The following is a 20,446-nucleotide window of genomic DNA, read 5'->3' as shown; positions in this document are numbered from 1 at the left end:
CCAGAAGCCATTACCTGTGATTTATGGGTGTGAATTAGATCATAGACTCTCAAGAGAACTGACACCCCTCAGCAACTGCAAAATGAAGAAATCTGTATCATTTTGCTTAGGATGAGTGATGTAGGATTTTTTTTTTAATGTGGTGGCTCTAAGAGAAGACAAGGCCACACAAATTGCATGACTAACTCCTCTCAAAAGTTTGATATTTTTTTGTAGCCTACACGCTGATGTCATTAACAGTACTTAATACCAGTGAGGTGGATATGATTGCACAGTGGAATTTAAGTGGATCAGGAAATGGGGGAGAGAAATGAACATATTAAAAGGAAAACCAAATTTAAATACTTAAAATAATTGACCAAGAAAAATGGTCAGTGTATATTTTATCTTTTGTTCCTTTAAAAATATGTGTTGTATGGAAATTATGATAAGAAGAAAAGAACAGTTCAAAGGTACAGGTACCTAACTGGGTTTTCCTGTCAATTTCCCCAAATGTCTAGCTCATAGGTGCCTCTATGGTCTACATCTGCACAGATGAAAATCTTTCTTTAACAGACTAGAAGTCAGAATTCTGAATATTTATAGCCTGAAGTTACTGTCTGTGAATCTGGTAGCTTAGACCAGAGAATGTTGTTTTGAACACTGGTGATTTAGGAACTTTCCAGATAACATTGAAACGACCGTTTCTAAGCACTTGCCAAACTTGTGAAAAAATTTAAAAATCTAAATTAAATAAGTAGTGAACTGACATTTTTTGCATGCCAAAGTAATGCCCGAGATGATACCCAAAGTGAATGTGGAAAAAGAGGGATGCTCATCCTGCTCTCAGGCAAAGTCTGAACTGACACAACTTTTTCAAGCAAACTTGATAAAATGTTCTCCAAAGTTTTAAAACGTTCATTTATTTAATCAAAAGTATTTATTGAGTGTCTTCTATATCAAGTGCTAGACATTATATTCTGTCAATAAGTGAATAAACATTACACAAATAATTACAAGGGCAATGGCCCCTGTGAAAGAGAAATCAAAAGGACCTTAGTATTAGTCCTAAGAAAGTAACTAGAATTATACAGTTACATATAACCTAAACAAGGAGAACTACTTACATGTCCACAAGCAAGGGATTAAATAACTTTTTGTATATCCATGCAATGGAATAATATGATGGAAATAAGAGTAAACTTACAGAAAAATACCTAATGACATGTACAAATGCTTATAACATATTGTTAATGGAAACCACTGCTATAAAAGTGTGTCCAGTATGACCCAATTTGGTGAAAAGTAAACAAAACTGTTTCTAGATCTCAATCCTTATCCATCATCTATGAAAGATATACCAGAAAATACTACCAGTCAAAATTGCTGGCTGGGGATATTATAGCAATACCTTCTTCTTTGTGCTTATCTTCATGAACATTCTTGTAATTCGTAAGAAGTAATAATAGTGAAGAAGTATAGAATTGGGCATGAGATAAGTGACATTTGAGAGAGAAGACCTAAGGAGAGTATTATTCAACCACTCTTCTAAATTACCTAAAATCTGTTCTTGTGTTAAATTAGATCAACAGAATACAATATTCCCGAAACGCATTTTTAAAATCCCTTCCAGAAATGCTTTCACCAAGTTATAACTGAATGTTGAACTCAACTTTTTTAAGGCAATCTGAAGAACATTTTCTTTCCTTTTTTGTGGTGAAGGGAAGTGCAGCATTTATTATAAGGTGCCAGAGTCTAGGACAGTTAGTGCTGGAAGAAACCAAACTCCCATATAGGTTTAAAGAAAGCAGTTTTTTAATTGGAGTTTGTTTGATTTGCAATGTTGTATTGGTTTGCGCTGTATAGCAGAGTGAATCAATTATATATATATGTGTATATACATATATGTGTGTGTGTATATATATATATATAAAATATATATATATATATGTATCTATCTATCTCAGTATCTCAACTCTTTTCTAGATTCTTTCCCCATGTAGGTCGTGACAGAGTATTGAGTAGAGTTCCCTATGCTATACAGTAAGTCCTTGTTAGTTATTTATTAAGAAAACTTTTAAAGGCCAAATGAAGGAGGACGCTTACAGGGTGTGTGATTAGCTTGTGCGCAGTTCTCTGATTGCTGGTAACAGGGTGGTGTCACAGGGTCAATATTATCAACCCTTAAACTCCAGTAGGCCTGAGGGCTGCATACTCCTGTTCATCAAGTTTAACACTGTCCATTTGGTGGGGGTTTTCACAACTGTAAAACAACTCAGAATACTATTATATAGGGACTTCAGAGAGGAGCTAAAGCAGATAATATAGGGGCGGGGTCTGTCCCCAGAAGGTCCCATCGAGTCCTATTTTCCTAACTCCTCCATGATGCTAATCCTAAATGCCCCTCTTCCCCTGCCCCCGCCTGCCTCCAAATTCGAGCAGACAAATCTCCATTTGAGAGCCTATTTCAAGGGAACCAGACCCAAGATGCCATCCAATCTGATCTTCTTTTTTCTAAAATAAGGTTGTCTTGCTATAAGCTTCCCTCTTAGAACTACTTTTGCTACACCCCACAGGTTTTGGGCCATTGTGCTTTAATTTTCACTTCTCTCTAGGATCTATTAGTTGTTTAGTGGCTTATTGTTTAGCCTTCACGTGTTTGTGTTTTCTTGTGACCAGTGTTAGTCACTCAGTCATGTCCAACTCATTGTGACCCCATGGACTGTAGCCCACCAGGCTCCTCTGACCATGGAATTTCCCAAGCAAGAATACTGGAATGGGTTGCCATGTCCTTCTCCAGGGGGTCTTCCTGATCCAAGGATGGATCCTGGGTCTCCTGCATTACAAGCAGATTATTTACTGTCTGAGCCACCAGGGAAGCCTCCTCTCTTTTTTTTTTTTTTGGTAGTTAATTTCTAATCTCATAGTGTTGTGCTCAGAAAAGATGACTGAAATGATTTCAGTTTTCTTGAATTTATCAAGGCTCACCTTGTGGCCCAGCATATGGTCAATACTGGAGAATGTTCCATGTGCACTTGAGAAGAATATGTAGTCTGCTGCTTTTGGATGGAATATTCTATAAATACCAATTAAGTTCAACTGGTCTAAAGTGTCATTTAAGGCCTCTGTTTTCTTGTTATTTTCTGCTGGATGATCTGTCCATTGATGAAAGTGGGGTGTTAAAGCCCCCCACTATTATTGTGTTCCCATCAATTTCTCCCTTTAGCTTGCTAGTATTTGCCTCACATATTGAGCTGCTCCTCTGTTGGGTGCATATATATTTCAGTTCAGGTGCTCAGTCTTGTCTGACTCTTGGTGACCCCATGAACTGCAGCACGCCCGGCTTCCCTGTCCATCACCAACCCCCAAAGCTTGCTCAAACTCATGTCCATCAAGTTGGTAATGCCATCCAACCATCTCATCCTCTGTTGTTTCCTTCTCCTCCTACCTTCAATCTTTCTCAGCATCAGGGACTTTTCCAAGGTGTCAGTTCTTTGCATTAGATAGCCAAAGTATTGGAGTTTCAGCTTCAGTATCAGTCCTTCCAATGAATATTCGGGACTGATTTTCTTTAGGATTGACTGGTTTGATTTCCTTGCAGTCCAAGGGAGTCTCAAGAGTCTTCTCCAACACCACAGTTCAAAAGCATCAATACTTCGGGGCTCAGTTTTTCTTTATGGTCCAACTCTCACATCCATACATGACTACTGGAAAAACCATAGCTTTGATTAAACAGAACTTTGTGGGCATATCTATTTATAAATGTTATATCTTCTTGGGTTGAACCCTTGATCATTATGTAGCATCTTTCTTTTTCTAAGTCTTTGTTTTAAAGTCTATTTTGTCCAATATGAGTATTGCTAATCCAGCTGTCTTTTGATTTCCTATTGCATGGAATACCTTCTCCCATCCCCTTACATTGAGTCTGTAAATGTTATTAGGTCTAAAGTGGGTCTCTTGTAGACAGCATGTATATGGGTCCTGTTTTTGTATCCACCAAGCCAGTCTCGGTGGTACATTTAATCTGTTTACATTTAAGGTAATTATTGATATGTAGGAATGAAAAGAAATTAAGACAGCCTAAAGAGACCTCTGGGACAACATTAAACACACAAACATTCACATTATAGGGGTCTCAGAAGGAGAAGAGAGAAAGGACCTAAAAGAAAATATTTGAAGAGATAATAGCTGAAAACTTCCTTAACCTGAGAAAGGAAATTGTCAACCAAGTCCAGGAAGTGCAGAGAGTCTCAGGCTGGATAAACCCAAGGAGGAACACACTGAGACACATAGTAATCAAACTGACAAAAATTAAAGACAAAGATAAATTATTAAAGGCAACAGGAAAAAAACACAAATAGCATACAAGGGAACTCCCATAAAGTTATCAGCTGATTTTTCAATAGAAACTCTACAAGCCAGAAGGGAATGGCACAATATTTTTAAGGTGATGAAGGGGAAGAAACTACAACCAAGAATACTCTACCCAACAAGGCTCTTGTTCAGATTTGATAGAGAAATTGAAAGTTTTGTAGACAAGCAAAATTAAGAGAATTCAGCACCACCAAACGAGCTCTCCAAGTGCAAAAGGAACTTCTCTAGAAACACAACAGAAGGAAAAGACCTACAAAAAATAAGCACGAAAAAAATCAAGAAAATGGTGAAGAACATTTTCTTAATCTTTGGCAAAATTATAGTTCAAAATATTGACCCTTACTGCTCCTTTTATTTATTTTCTTCTTTTTTTGACTTTGCCCCAAAACTGTCTTGTCAGTGTCTCCCTAAGATATTAACATTTCACATGTGATTTGTTCAAAGTTCAGAGAAATTATACCCTTTTATCATCTGCTCACTAAACATCTGTTAATGAAGCCGAGTTATGGTAACTTTGGGGGCAATTATTTACCTACTGGTTTCTACTAATCATGTGATCTTTTATTTTTCTTTTTTCGGTATACCAACAAAACTGATATCCCCATGGCATTTAGGATCCTAGTTCGCTGACTGGGGATTGAACCCATGCCCCCTGCATGGAAGCTCAGAGTCTTAACCACTGGACCACCAGGGAAGTCCTATGTTCCTTTGATAAAGAACAACTAGGCAGGTTTTTAAGAGAACTGATTCCAGGAAAGAGGTTACTTTTCACTGAGTTTTTATCAAACAGCACACATTTGAGAATCTTATTTCTCCTTGCCTTGTCTGCCAGAAAGATTAGAGCTAAATTCAGGGATCAATTAACATGAAGATCTAGCTCCTGGTACAACTAGTTTTGTCCTTTTAAATGACACGTGCTGCTCATTTTTATAATTTTAAGTTCTTCTGTCTTTTAATTGGCAAATTTCTAAATGGACATGCAAGGTAGAGGGATGTCCAGATGCGCTGTAGTAAATAGACACAAAAAATCGGTAGTACTCTTTTGCTCTTTGTACATATCCGTAACACTAAAGTTTTAAAATAGTCATTCCTGTAATAGTCAATATGCTTTTCCTAACTTGTTTAGCCTTTTACATGAATAGTGAAAACATTAACTTTATCTCAGCCTCCTTGAATTATAATGGTTTTAAACAGAATCTTTACTATAACTTCATTATTCTGTTAGTAAACTGTTGGTCAAAACATTAGTTTTTCAGACAGCATATTGTTTTGGAAAGTTTAAATTAATGAAATGCATTTTCCTATCATAGAAGGAATATTGAGAGAACATTTGAAACTTTTAAGTCTAGCCAATTCTGGTTCCAGCTTTTTTTAAAAAAATCACTACTCCTTCTTTCTGTATTAGTTTTGTGAGATGACTTTAACCTTTAGGAACACTAATTTGGGATGAAATTTTGAATTCTCCTAATGACTAGGGGGTGAAGTGTCTAAATGACCTTTTTCATCTCCAGGGAGATGACTGCTGTAGGTCAGGCTTGAGGTCATTGGCTAAAGAATTACAAAGAAAGTCATAGTTTTGGCAGATACAGATAAAGCTACCACAGATAAAGCTGATGCTTCTGTGATGAAAGAGAAAAATATTTACTCCTCTCCTCTAGGCATAAATGTTGGCTATAATCAGCCAGTTTTGGTGGTTTGGAGTTTAAAATATTTCTAAATTTGGTACACATTACCATATGTGGTCAGGTTAAAGTTATTGATGTCTGGGAACATTTCTGGGAAAACAGAAATATTTCCAACAAAAGATGAAGAATCTTAGAACTGCAGAGATGGAAGAACTCTATGGTAGTCTATCTGGTATCTAGAAAGGCTAACAAAGAGTCTGTAACATGCAGAAACTCTCTCTAGAAAACTGAAGTAAGATTGTTTTTGCAACTTCTTGCTGTAATGCACTTTTATTTAGCCTTTGCATAGAAGAAACTGATGAAAAGTAGGAATTTGCATGATTACCACAATATATGGTTATGGTAATCAATGTTGCCCTGTCCTGAAAACTATCTTGTCAATGTCTCCTTAAGATATTAACATTCCATATGTGAAGTGTTCAAAGTTCAGAGAAATTGTACCCTATTATCATCTGCTCATTAAACATCTATTAATGAAGCCGAGTTATGGTAACCTTGGGGGCAGTTATTTACCTACTGGTTTCTACTAACCATGTGAGCTTTTATTTTTCTTTTTTTGGTATACCAACAAAACTGATCTCCTTTATTTTCAGATCATGGATAATCAGAGGTATAGATTTACATGAGGATTGTAGGCCTGGGATTAGGCGATTGAATTTTTAACTTTCATGTCATCTTTTTAAATTGACTTTTCTCTAACCAGATTTTGCCATGCTATACTTGCTCAATTTATTTTTTTTAAACTTAGAGTTTTACTATATCTGCTAATTTTATCTTAACATTTCTAACTTGTAAAAAGGCTTTTAAATTTTTATGTCATCATCTGTACTACTAATTGGCATTCCCAGCTTTATGATGCTAAAATTTTAACAAGAATGGCACCTCTATAAAGGCATGAGCACTGTTCATTGGTAAGAATATAACATAGTACCGTCACTTTGGAGGTGAATTTGGCAATGTCTTTTAAAATTAAAATAAAAAATGCAGGAACCCAATAAATCCATCACCAGATAACAGCTCTGGAGAAAAAGTTGAATATATGAGCATGGAGACAAGAACAAAGAAGGATCCTGCAGCACTGTTTGTATTGGCCAAGATTTAGTGGGCAGCCTAAATGTACATCAGTCAGGGAATGGTTAAGGACTATGGATATATTCCTTGGGAATACCCTGTAGCCATTAAAATGAGCAAAGCAGATTCATGTTTCGTTATGACATAAAGAATTCTAAGATATACATTGAGCAAAAACAACAAGTTACTGAGAGTTAAGGAAAAATGATAGCATTTAAGTAAAGATACATATACTCATTGGGCTTCCCCGGTGGCACATTGGTAAAGAAACTGCCTGTCAATGCAGAAGACATGGGTTCAGTCCCTGGGTGGGGAAGATCCCCTGGAGGAGGAAATGGCATCTCACTCCGGTATTCTTGCCTGGAAAATCCCATGGACAGAGGAGCCCGGCAGGCTATAGTCCATGGGGTCGTGGAAGAGTCATACACTCACACTAAATGATACTGTGTGTTTTCTATGGTATACATACATATGTAAATGCACAAAGGAAAATTTGAAATGATATACACCAAACTGAGAAAAATGGTTTGATCTGGGGAGAAGTGGGAAGTGCCTGGGATTGGAGGTTGAGTCCAAGGAATGCTCTCACCATTATCTGTAATGCTTTCATTTTCTACAGAGATATTATATAACTCAGTATTACTATACAAAGTTAATCTTTAGTTAAAACCCGACAACAAAAAGAAACCTAATTCAAGTTACCAATAAAAATGTTTAAAGGAAAACATCCTTAAACCCATATTAAAACCATACTTCATTTTATAGAAATGACAAATTAAGAAATGGGAAACCAATTATAAGATATTGGCTGCCTAAAAAGCCCAGGAACATCTTCTGAATGGAGGAATCTCAACATGCCTTTGTGGAATTTTGGGGTGGGTAGCAATGGGTTAGTTACTAAGTCATGTCTGACTCTTTGCGACCCCATGAATTGCAGCACGCCAGGCCTCCCTGTCCATCACCAACTCTCGGAGTTCACTCAGACTCATGTCCGTCGAGTCAGTGATGCCATCCAGCCATCTCATCCTCTGTCGTCCCCTTCTCCTCCTGCCCCCAATCCCTCCCAGCATCAGGGTCTTTTCCAATGAGTCAACTCTTTGCATGAGGTGGCCAAAGTACTGGAGTTTCAACTTTAGCATCATTCCTTCCAAAGAAATCCCAGGGCTGATCTCCTTCAGAATGGACTGGTTGGATCTCCTTGCAGTCCAAGGGACTCTCAAGAGTCTTCTCCAACACCACAGTTCAAAAGCATCAATTCTTTGGCGCTCAGCCTTCTTCACAGTCCAACTCTCACATCCATATATGACCACAGGAAAAACCATAGCCTTGACTAGATGGACCTTAGTTGGCAAAGTAATGTCTCTCTGTAGCCCATCAGGCTCCTATTACCATGGGATTCTCCAGGCCAGAATACTGGAGTGGGTAGCTGTTCTGTTCCCAACCCAGGGATCAAACCCAGGTCTCCTGCATTGCAGGCAGATTTTTTACCATCTGAACCACCAGGGAAGCCCAAGAATACTGGAGTGGATAGCCTATCCCTTCTCTAGGGAATCTTCCCGACCTAGGAATTGAACCAGGGTATCCTGCACTGCAGGCGTATTCTTTACCAGCTGAGCTACCAGGGAAGCCCCTATTTTATTGTTTATTTCCAGTCTGTTGCAACCACAAGCAAAGCTGAAGTGTGTGTATTGACCAAAAAGTTCATTCCTGTTTTTCTGTGAGATTTTTATATATATGTCTCTGTGCCCATCTGAGAACTAGAACACTATATCTGATTCTAGGTTTAATTTGCATTTCTGTCACTCCCATGTTTTATATTTTATTTGTATTTCTTTTTCTATGAACTACTTGTTCATGGGCCTTTGCCTGTATTTTCTCACTAATACTTAAGGTCTCTTTGTTTTTTAGATTAACTTTGATTCACAGATAATGTGTAATTTCCCAGCTTGTCATTTGTGTTTTGACTTGGTTTAGAGCAGGGAGGTGTGGCACTGGAGGGGGTACTTGTGTTAAATTTATGTAATTGAAGGGTTCATTCATATAGCTTTCCCCAAATCAAGGAGCAGTCTGTCCCAAAGGTAAATTCAAGTTCCCACTGCTTGCATTGTTGCTTTAAGATAACGGGTTTTTTCCTCCTGTATTTTGCCCATTAAAAAAAAAAAAAAACTGCCTTGTATTGATAGTCAGGATGCCCCCCTTTAATGTCAAATAAAGAATAGATGGACAAGGTGATTGAAATCTCTCCAATCTGAGCAGACCACACAGAAGATAAAGCATAACATAAAGAAAGGGCCTTTCTGTAAGGGGCATCTTTGAAATGTATTCATTATTAACAACAATTTATTTGAATGAAACTAATATAAGGAGGGCTGAGCTCCTCTGATTTAATATCTTTCTCAATCCAACTCTTACTATAGTATAGAGCTAATTAAAAAACATAGAACATACTACTTATAGCATCCCTCTCTTTAATAGGTAAAAGAACAAGGCATTGTAGTTGTCCAGTGGTCCTCAGGGAAGCCCAAGATAATTTAAGGGTAAAAGACATCGTGAAGTTTTTATTTTTCTGATTTTAGGAGTTGATTCTGGGAAGGCAAAATCATAGAGCTTATGAGAGGAGACTGATTACTTGATTAATACAGTCATAGATGCCTGAAAACAGTGCATGATTGCAGCTTGACTGTCTGTCTAGAGTGACAGTACAATATTTAAAAATAAAATGCCCTGAGGTGGCATAATTAAACTTCTTGGCTATTTCAGGAACTTTGGTATGTTTGTTGTTACTTACCTGTTTTAAGAAATCAAGGACACAAAATCAATATAAAGCTCCAATCATTATTCTGAGACCAGAACCTGCCATGTAGGAGGAAAGATTAACCTTTTCCTACCTCTCGTGGAGACGGGATAGAGGCGCTCACTCTGCTGATGGTCATGTGGTGACTCGAGAACTAGTTAGACGATTTCTGATATACTAGGCTTTGGAAGTCAGTAATTTATGTATTTTAGTAAACTTTCATAAGGAAATGGGGTTAGTGTGATTTCTTTGAAAAATGGTTCACATTTAGAGTTCCACTGTCATTGATCACACCCATGCATAATGCAGATAAGAAGTTTGGTTTTCCAAAACAGCTTTCTAAATGAAACTAGTGCATGTGTTCATTTAATATATATGTTAGTTCAGACTCTGCTTATTGCCACTAGGTCCAAGAATACAGCAATGTTTAGGGCAAAAAGATCTCCTCCTTTAAAGCACTTTATATTCTATTGAAGTGAGGTGACTGATAACATATAAGGCAATGAATAAATAAGATACAATTTTAGATAATAAGTTTTATGTAGTAGTGAGTAGTCAGAGGTTATTTTTATAAAATAAAAATAATTTGACTATCCAAGGTAATCAGTACTAACATTTTAATATATCTCATTCTAATATGGGCTTTAACAAATTTAACAAATGGATTATTATTCTATAGTTTTGCAAACTACTTTCAATTCACAATATATTATAAGCATTTGTATTCTATTACAAAACTGTCTATGTGGCTTCATGGGACAGATTGGTTTCTATGACTATAACATGATTTACTAAAATTAATTTGTTCATCTTTAATTATTTAGATTATCCTTCATTTTTTCTCATTATGATCAATTTACTGAACACCAGTGTTGCTAAAAAATAAATGTATGTGATTTTTTTTCTTGAGAGTAAATTTCTTACACAAAACTGTTGGCCCAAATTAAATTTACATAATTTCAAAAATTTAAGAATGTGATGCACACATTGCCTTTTAAAAATGCTACAATAATTTATCCTCTGACCTGGCAGTTCATGAAGTTTCCCGTTCATCCTGTCTTTGGTAACCTGCGGTAATATTATTTCTTTTTTTCTCTCAATTTCATAGGAGAACATTTCCATTTTTATTTCAACATGCATTTCTTTATTTTTTCTAAGATATAATTCACATACCATAAAACTCACCATTTTAAAGTGTATAGCTTAGTGTTATTTTAGTATTTTCAGAAAGTTGTGCAACCATCACCATTATCTTAACTCCAGAGCTTTTCCATCACTCCCACTAGCGGTCACTCCTCAGCTGCCTCCTCTCCCACCCCTTGGCAGCCACTCATCTGCTTTGTATTTCTGTAGATTTTTGTCTATTCTTGACATTTTGTGTACCTGAAGCAAAAGTTGCTCAGTCATGTTCGACTCTTTGCGACCCCATGGACTCCTCTGTCCATGGGATTCTCCAGGCAAGAATACTGGAGTGGGTTGCCATTCCCTCCTCAGCGATATCTTCCCAACCCAGGAATCGAACCCAGGTCTCCCACATAGCAGGCAGATTATTTACCTTTATTTATTTATTTATTTTTGTATACATGGAATCGTGTTTTTCTATCTGGCTTTTCTGCCTTCACTGTTGCAAGTTTCATCTATGTTTTACCATGTATCGGTACTTAATTTCTTTTTATCCGCCTGCGATGGAGGAGACAAGGGTTCGATCCCTGGGTTGATAATTTCCTCTGGAAAAGGGAGTGGCAATCCATTCCAGTATTCTTGCCTGGAGAATTCCATGAACAGAGAAGCCTGGCGGGCTACAATCCATAGGGCTGCAGAGTTGGACACGATTGAGCAGCTAACACACACACATACAATATTCCATTTTATGGATATACCACATTTTGTTTATCCATTTGTCAGTTGATAGAAGGCAATGGCAACCCACTCCAGCGTTCTTGCCTGGAGAATCCCAGGGACGGGGGAGCCTGGTGGGCTGCTGTCCATGGGGTTGCACAGAGTCGGACACGACTGAAGCGACTTAGCAGCAGCAGCAGCAGCAGACAGTTGAGTAGTTTCTACTTTTTGACTATGATGAATAATGATGCTATGAACATTCGTTGATGTGTTTGTTTTGTGTGAACATAGATTCAATTCTCGTGTGTGTGTAGAATTAACGAATGGAATTGGTAGGCCATATTGTGAAACTGCAATTTTTTGAGGAAATGCCAGTCTGTTCTGTATATTGGCTATACCATTTTATGTCCCCCCCCAGCAATATATTGAGGTTCCAATTATTCCACACCCTTGACAGCCCTTGTTATCTTTTTTTTTAAATTATAGCTATCATATTGGGTGTGATGACTCATTGTGATTTTGATTCATATTTTACTAATGACTAATTGTATTGAACATCTTTTCATGTACTTATTGGTTATTTTTATAGGTTCTTTGGAGGAATGTCTATTCAAATACTTTGCCTACGTTTAAATTAGACTGTCTTTTAACTGTTGAGCTGTAACAATTCTTTACATGTTTTGGAGACTAGACTCTCATCATATATATGATTAGCAAGATTTTTTCCCATTCTCTGGATCTTTCATTTTCTTAGTAGTGTAGCTCGGTGCACAGAAGTTTTTGATTTGGGTGAAGTACAATCTATCTGTTTTCTCTTATAGCTGTCTCTCTGGTGCCATATCTAAGAAACTATTGCCTAATCCGAGGTCACGAAGATTTCTACCTATGTTTTTATCTAAGAGGGTTCGTAGTTTTAACTTTTACATTTAAGTCTATGATCTATGTTAATTTTTTAATAGTGTGCTGTTCTTATACATTTATTTGTCCAAATGAATTTCGCAATATTGTTATTTAGTTTTAAAATGGTGCCAAATTTTTAAACTAATATTGTTTAATTTGACATTGTTATTTTACTGTATGTTTCCATCTAGGAACACTTAAGTATTTTTTAAGTTCTCATTAAGTCTTTGTACTTTTCATCATTTAGATTTTGAACAATTCTTATTGATTCCAAAGTAATTTACCTTGGTGTTGAGAAGGAAATTCCGGAACCTAATTTTTTTTTTTTAAATAATGGGTTTTGTATCCATCATTTTATAGAATTCTGTTGGTTCTAGTTTTTCTTCAAAATTACTTTTATATTCATCCTTAGAGTTGGGTAAAATGAGAGTATTAGTAAATTGCTCATGGTTCAACTGAGAGCAAATTGATCGCATCTAAGAATATTGTATCTGTCTTTGTGTATCTACAAGTGTGTGTTGAGAAGAGTCTGGTTAGGAACATAAGACAACTTTCTTAAGGATGTCTTCTTGGAATTAATGCTATTTGACTTAGAGACCTAGATTCCCTGAGCTGGCTTATCCATTTCCAGTGGTATCGGCTCTCCTGGTTTTGCAAGGATCTAGGAAACAAGAGGTTATTGTACATGGGATGAAGTTCCACAGGACCTGTGGTCCATTAGCATACACACTGCTGTTGCTGCTGCTAAGTCGTTTCAGTCGTGCCGGACTCTGTGTGACCCCGTAGATGGCAGCCCACCAGGCTCCCCTGTCCCTGGGATTCTCCAGGCAAGAACACTGGAGTGGGTTGCCATTTCCTTCTCCAATGCATGAAAGTGAAAAGTGAAAGTGAAGTCACTCAGTCGTGTCCGACTCTTAGAGACCCCATGGACTGCAGCCTACCCAGGCTCCTCCGTCCATGGGATTCTCCAGGTAAGCGTACTGGAGTGGGTTGCTATTGCTTTCTCCAAGCATACCCGTTACTTAACTGCTTGTAACTCGTCCCTAAATTTCTGGATACTACTGTGAAATAAATGGTTTGACTTAGCTTTTATCCCTGTGTTCTTCGAATACTCAGGTTTCTGTGCATGGATTTCAAAGCTTGTTCAAGTCTAACTTGATTTCAAAGTAAGTGGCACCTCAATTCATGCTGCAGTAACTTTAAGCATCCCTGAGGATTCCCACAGAGATACCTGCAAGGGAGCTGTTTGTCTTAAGAGATTTTAAATGCAGCTAAAACCTGTCCATTTTGGAGAGAGATGTCCGAGAACATCCATCAGCCCAGAGAAGAGTATTCCGTGGTTCTTAAAGCTCCAAAGAATCGTATTCCTATTTAACATCCTAGAAATGTGTCTAGAGTTAAACCCATCTCAGAGCCTTATGAAAAAATGCACCCATGGATAATCTTTTGAAAGCAAATAAGTTCTTAAATAGAGGAACTTCTGTATTCTCACTTCTTCCAAGAAGCTTTCCCTTACTCCTGCCTATCCTCAAGCTGAATTACTCCTTGTCTAATATCTCCTGAAACTTTTTACTTTTCTATGGCCTTGACGTGTTCTACTGTTAATAGTATTTGTGTTTCTCTTGGTCCCCTTGTATCATCTTCACTGTGCCAGAAGACCCCGTCTGATCGGGCATCTCCCACTGCACTTACTGGAATGCTTTGCACAGAGTAGCATATGAAGTTCTAAAGATGAGTATTTTGCTAATCTGTAGTGCCTGTTATATTCTACTGAAAAATAAAGTGTAATTAACCTCAATTTTGTAGTTTGGGATTTTCAATAAACTACCCTCCCTCCAAGAAGTGCCTAACAGTTTAGCTAGAACAAGACATTAACATGCTGCAGTCGCGATAAGGATTTGAGGGCTATTTTCGTCTTTGCACATTGACTATCAGGTTAGTCAGAGAAAAACCTTTTCCTCTCTGCAACTCAACCCCTTCTCTGGCCTCTCTCTCCCCTCCTGTTAGTAAAATACTTCAGCCTCCGCCTTCCCTGTTAACAGTTTGCGTGCCCCTCGTCTTTGGGTAATTAAGACGTTCAAAACCTATTCTGACACACAATCCTCCCTGACTTCCAATTCCTCCACTTCTTCGGGGTGGAAATAGTTTCTACGCTTTGAGACGCTGGCAGAGAAAAAGACTAGAGGAGAAAATTGCATTTAAACTTTGAAAAGTTGAGTCACGGCTGGTTGCTCAGCGAAAAGCTCCGCAATGTGGAGAAAGTCGAAACGTGGTTTGGGCTGCGCGGAGCTGGGCTGGGGCGACTTCTGGGGAACCGGCGGGGCTGAGCCCCTAGAGCGGCGGAGGCCTGGGCCAGAGCCTCCCGCCGCGTCCCCGCACCTCCCCCGCCCCTGGCTCTCCCCCTCGGGCTCCCGGGGCACGGATGTCGCGCGCTTGCGTCCTGAGGCCCGAGCGCCCGACCCAGACACCCGCCCCAGAAAACCCGGAGCGAGTAGGGGGCGGTGCGCCGGAAGGGAGGCGGGCGGGGGGCGTGGGGGGTCGTGGGCGTCGGGGGTGGAGACGTATTAGATGTGACGCCGCGGCCCGGCGGGTAGCAGACCGGCGGACGCGGTGCCCGCGGTGGCGAGCGGATCCCGGCTGCTGCGGCTTAGGGAGGCGGCCCTCCCGAGAGCGGCGGCCGCAGAGGCATCCAGCCCTCACCCCCCGATCCCGGACCGCCGGGCTCCCCGCGCTCTAGGGCAGGCGGAGAGGGAAGCGGCCGAACAGCTCGAGGCTGGGGGCTCGCGGGCGCGGCCGCGTGCCGCGGGGAGGGAGGCTGGGGGGCCGGGGCCGGGGCCGCGCCCCGGAGCGCGTCGGAGGCCGGGGCCGGGGCGCGGCGGCTCCCCGCGCGGCTCCAGGGGCTCGGGGACCCCGCCAGGGCCTTGGTGGGGCCATGGCCGCCGGGAGCATCACCACGCTGCCAGCCCTGCCGGAGGACGGCGGCAGCAGCGCTTTCCCGCCCGGCCACTTTAAGGACCCCAAGCGGCTGTACTGCAAGAACGGGGGCTTCTTCCTGCGCATCCACCCCGACGGCCGAGTGGACGGGGTCCGCGAGAAGAGCGACCCTCACAGTGAGTGCTCCCCAGGTCTTCCTCGCCGGTGCCGTCTTCATCCCCTGCGGTTCTCTCCCCCGCCCCTGCCTTCCAGCCTCCGCGCTCCTTCTTCCTCTTCAGTGTGACCCCAGTGGGACTTGTGGTTTCTCTCGGCTCGGCCCTCGGCGGTTTCGGGCTCACCACTCGCCCCCTCCTGCCCCGAGCTGCGGTGGCGGTAGACGCTCCTCCAGGCTTTGGAGTGTGCCGGCTGCTCAGCTAACCCAGTCCCCTGGGCCCCGGTGCCCGGGCTTTGCGGGCGGCTCCCTGGGCGCAGACAACCTGTCGCGTCGGAGGTGCCCGGCGGCTGAGCAGAGGTGAGCGGCTCAGCGAGCTGCCTCCCGCGCCCCGAGCCTGAAGTTCCGACCGCTTCTATGGGATGCTCGTTGTCTCCCGGGCAAAGCCAGGAGGGACCGCAGCCCAATTAAAAGATCCTTGTTGGAAAGATACTTCGGGTCAGGTTTGAGGATCAAATAGGAGTTTGAAGTGCGCAGAGGACTCAATTTACTAGTCTATAGTTGCATTTTCTGTAATAATAATAATATATCTGTGGTAATAGAAATAAGATTGGTCTGAGGCGTTAGTTGTCAAACTAGGAGTGCATAAGAATCACCTGCAAAGTGTGTTGTGTGATTCATGGCTGAACCATCTCCCAGAGTTTCAGATCGCTTGGGTCTGGAGTGGGGCCTCATTTGCATTTCTAACTACTTCCCGGGTGATGCTGACCTGGGAGCACAGTTTGAGAACCCGCTGGTCTAGAGAAAGAAGAAGGAAAGAGGTATAAAATAGGCTGATAAAAATAGATGAGTTTGAAGTGAGAGAAAGAGATCAGGTATTTTTTAACTGTCATTCTGTAAGTGCAGGTAAAACATGTTTTGAAAGCTGTTTGTTCTGCTAGTCCTCCCTTAATGGTTTTCAGGTGGAAAACTTGATCCTCTGTTTTTTGTTTTTGTTTTTTTTTTTCTCTTCCGTAAAACCTGCAAGAGGCCTTCTTTTCCTTGTGATGCTAATACTGCCTCCTTTGGGGGCTTTCCAGGTGATACTGGTGGAGAACCCACCTGCCAGTGCTGGGGATGTAAGAGGTGTGGGTTGGATCCCTGTGTTGGGAAGTTCCCCTGGAGAAGGAAATGGCACCCCACTCTAGTATTCTTGCCTGGAGACTCCCCGTGGACAGAGGAACCTAGTGGGCTACCGTCCCTAGGGTCCCAAAGAGTTGGACAGGGAAGGAACTTTGCAAGCTGTCACTCTGGGCTGAGAGTTAGGAAGAGGAGACAACTCTGCAGCCAAACCTAGCCGACAAATTCAGTAATAGGAAATATCCCTTCATAAGAATTTGTCTTTATTAATTTCAAAATAGCAACAAGCAAAGGATTCAGGTCTGTAACTTTTTTCAGGCCTGCCATAATTAAACAATTTTCTCGACCACTTACATTATCCAGTAAAACTGAAAAGATGCTTGTAGCCCAGTATATTGGTTAGTGCTCTTTCTCTGTTTTGGTAACTATTTAGGTTTCACAAAATTATCTTTCTGTGTGGGGTTTATTCTGTGCTTGTCTGCCTGGACGAGGTGCACGTATGTCCCAGTTAGTTTCGCTCTTTTCTAGTAGCACAAAAAGTAGTTTGTTCTTTGACGAGAAGACAGAACTCTTCCCGCAGATTAGGTTTATATTGGGGCTTCCTTTAGTACATTTTCTTCCAGACATTTTCTGAGTTGCAGGTATTTTCTCTGACGCTCTCAATGCCCTATTTCCTTTAAAACAAAACTGGATAGGGACTGGGCTTTCCAGGTGGCGCTGTGGTAAGGAACCCGCCTGCCAATACAGGAGATGCAGGAGACACTGGTTCGATCCCTGGATTGGGTAGATCCCCTGGAAAAGGGAATGGCAACCAACTCCAGTATTCTTGTCTAGGAAATCCCATGAGCGGAGGAGCCTGGCAGGCATAGTCCATGGGGTGGCAGAAAATCAGACATGACTGAGTGACTGAGCATGCAGGCATGTATGGGAGTTGGTAAGGATAATTCTGAATTGCATATTACATTACCACCCTCAGAGGTTAAAGTGTCTGCCTCCAATGCGGGAGACCCGGGTTTGGTCCCTGGGTCAGGAAGATCCCCTGGAGAAGGAAATGGCAACCCACTCCAGTACTCTTGCCTGGAGAATCCCATGGACAGAGGAGCCTGGTAGGCTACAGTCCACAGGGTTACAAAGAGTCGGATACAACTGAGCAACTTCACTTAACTTTTTATTCCCAGTTTTGGGCTGGGCCATCATTACTGTATTCTTATTTTAACTTATTTTATTGTATTCTTATTTTAACTTAATGGTCTGAAATAGGATTGATACTCTCCAGGGGACATTTGGCAATGCCTGGAGATGTTTCCACTTGTCATGCCTGGAAGGGTGCTACTGTCATTTGCTAAGTAGAGGCCAGGGATGTTACAGTGCACAGGATACCTCCCTAATCGCTCAGCAAAAAAATAAATGTCCTGACCATGAACTTAAATAGTATTAAGGCTGAGAAACCCTGCCAACCTGATAACTAGCTAAAGACCTTCAAAGGTAGAGAGTAGAGTACTCATCCAGACTGATAAGTACTGATATTTAAAAATCACCTTGTACCAGATGATAGACTGACAAGAATATAAACCTGAAAGTGATCAATTTAAATGACTTTCGTATAGGCCAACCTGGACAATATGTTTAATTAAGGACAGTGTTTTGTTTTTTTTCCTGACATATCAAAGGTATACTAATAGTTGACAAAACCAGGAGGAGACTGTTAGGAAATACATAGGAGAAACAATGCCATACCAGTATCCTCTTAACCATATCCCCTCCATTCCCCTAAAGGAGCAAAACTGATCAGCAAACGTGGAGAAATAAAAGCTGTTAATGCTTGCTACAGCTTCCCACCGAATTAAGGTTCAGATACCTAGACATATTTGAAACATTGGAAAACCCAAGGCCCCCTCCCTCAAACTGGTTTGTCCATACACCCAAAATCTATCACTAGAGATTTATTCCTTTGGCATAACTCTCTGTCCAGATGTTTCTAAAATGCAAACGCAGTGTGCTCTCAGAATCCACAGTCTCCATCTGTGGTGACGACGGCCGACAGCCCTACACCATTTCCATGAGGGACTTGAGCCTCGGCGGGTGCTGGAGCCTGCGGGAAACCCTGGACCTGGGTCCTCATGGATGCGGGGCGGAGGGTGCCTCTGGAAGGACGAGTGGAGCAGTTACCTGGTTTTAACATTTCACGTGAATTAAATTGTGTGTGCACGATTTCTTCCCCCAAAGCTGACCAGCAGGACTGCAGTTGAGGGGGGAGGCTGTGGAGTCGGTGGCATGAGTGTGGGGCGCTGGTCAGGGGCAGGGGACATGGTTAGGTTCTGAAGGGACACAGGGCAGGGTGGTGTGGGGCCAGGTGGACAGCTGCAGGAAGCGCGGGCCAATGACACCGCCAGCGTTTCCAGCTTCCCAGTTTTGCTGGAGATCACCTGCGTTTCTCCCCAGCTTCTCTCTTGAATTGTTTTTACATCAAAAGGCCCACTTTCCTGCACTTTTCTCACAATCCTGAAATAACCTGTATTTGACACGAGTGTGTTGGTAAAAGCAAGATAAAAAGAAAGACAGGGCCAGTATGGGTGCCGCACATCCACCTTCCCTTTGGTGTCCCGGATATTTTGCCAGGCCCCTTCCACTTGCCCATGGGGATGTGTAACGGAAATACATGCTCTGAAGTACTGAACCATGTGAAAACTTTCAGAAGAGAGCACATTTTATCCCAGGCCGCACGTTCAACATGTGGTGGAGTATAGTAAGGGCAAAGTGTGCTGCTTGTGTACATTTTAGCATTAAATTTATTCCAGATGCTTTTATTTTGGAAAAAATGAAGGTAGTTAGAAGTGCTGGAGCCACCTTTGGGTCTTCTCCCAGGACCGCCTGCTTGCCACACTCCTCCGGCTTCTGGCCTCCAGAAGACACTGAGCCTTGAAGAGGCTGAGGGACCTGCCCACCCCCAAGTGGAGCAAGGTTGGGATCCCGTCTGACTCCCACCCTCTGTGCCACCGCACATATTCCATGCAGCCCCGTCATTAAAAACGAACTGTTCACCAGCCTCATTTTGTAGAAGAGGAGATTGAGGTCCAAAGGCGGAACTGATTGCCTGAGTTTACCTGCCGATTCTTGCCCACCTGCCCCCTTGCGGACTATCCCTGCCGTTCTGGCTTTTTAGGCTTCTTCCACTTCAAAATATTGACATAGTCAGTTGCTCTGGGGAGTTATTATGAGTTCACAGGTTGCCTCTGGTTGTACCCCTGGAGTAATGAAGAAAGCCACCTTTTCTTCTCTTCCTTTATGTCAATGGAACTTTTGATTGATGACACCAGATTCTCCCTCCTCCACACACATACACTTTTTTGGGTAATATCTGGCAAGTGGATCCCACCAATTTACTTTAATAAGCATACTGTTTACTCTAATGCCATTTGTGCGCAGTAAACAAGTGAAGTAAGAACCCAATAGCTCATTTAATTGTGGAAATCGTGTAATTGGTTCAGCAATGAAAGGACAATTCATGAATCATGGATATTACCACACCTTAGGAGCCTTTTAAAATGAGTTTGGTGCCAAGTGACTTCAGCCTAGAACTGGCAATATCCTGTGACATGC

At 41.5% G+C, this 20,446-nt stretch overlaps 1 protein-coding gene across 1 annotated transcript in view; it reads left to right on the top strand.

Moving 5' to 3' along the window:
- Positions 1-15,574: 15,574 nt before the first annotated feature.
- FGF2 (fibroblast growth factor 2) overlaps positions 15,575-20,446 on the top strand; it is a 54,589-nt gene continuing 49,717 nt past the window's right edge. The window contains exon 1 of the mRNA NM_001009769.1: positions 15,575-15,752. Coding sequence (NP_001009769.1) covers positions 15,575-15,752 — 178 coding nt within the window. The remainder of the gene's footprint in view (positions 15,753-20,446) is intronic.

Source organism: Ovis aries, chromosome 17 (assembly GCF_016772045.2).
Source record: "Ovis aries strain OAR_USU_Benz2616 breed Rambouillet chromosome 17, ARS-UI_Ramb_v3.0, whole genome shotgun sequence".
Classification (NCBI taxonomy): domain Eukaryota; kingdom Metazoa; phylum Chordata; class Mammalia; order Artiodactyla; family Bovidae; genus Ovis; species Ovis aries.
The sequence above is the reverse complement of the archived record's forward strand: the minus strand, read 5'-3'. Positions and strand labels throughout refer to the sequence as shown.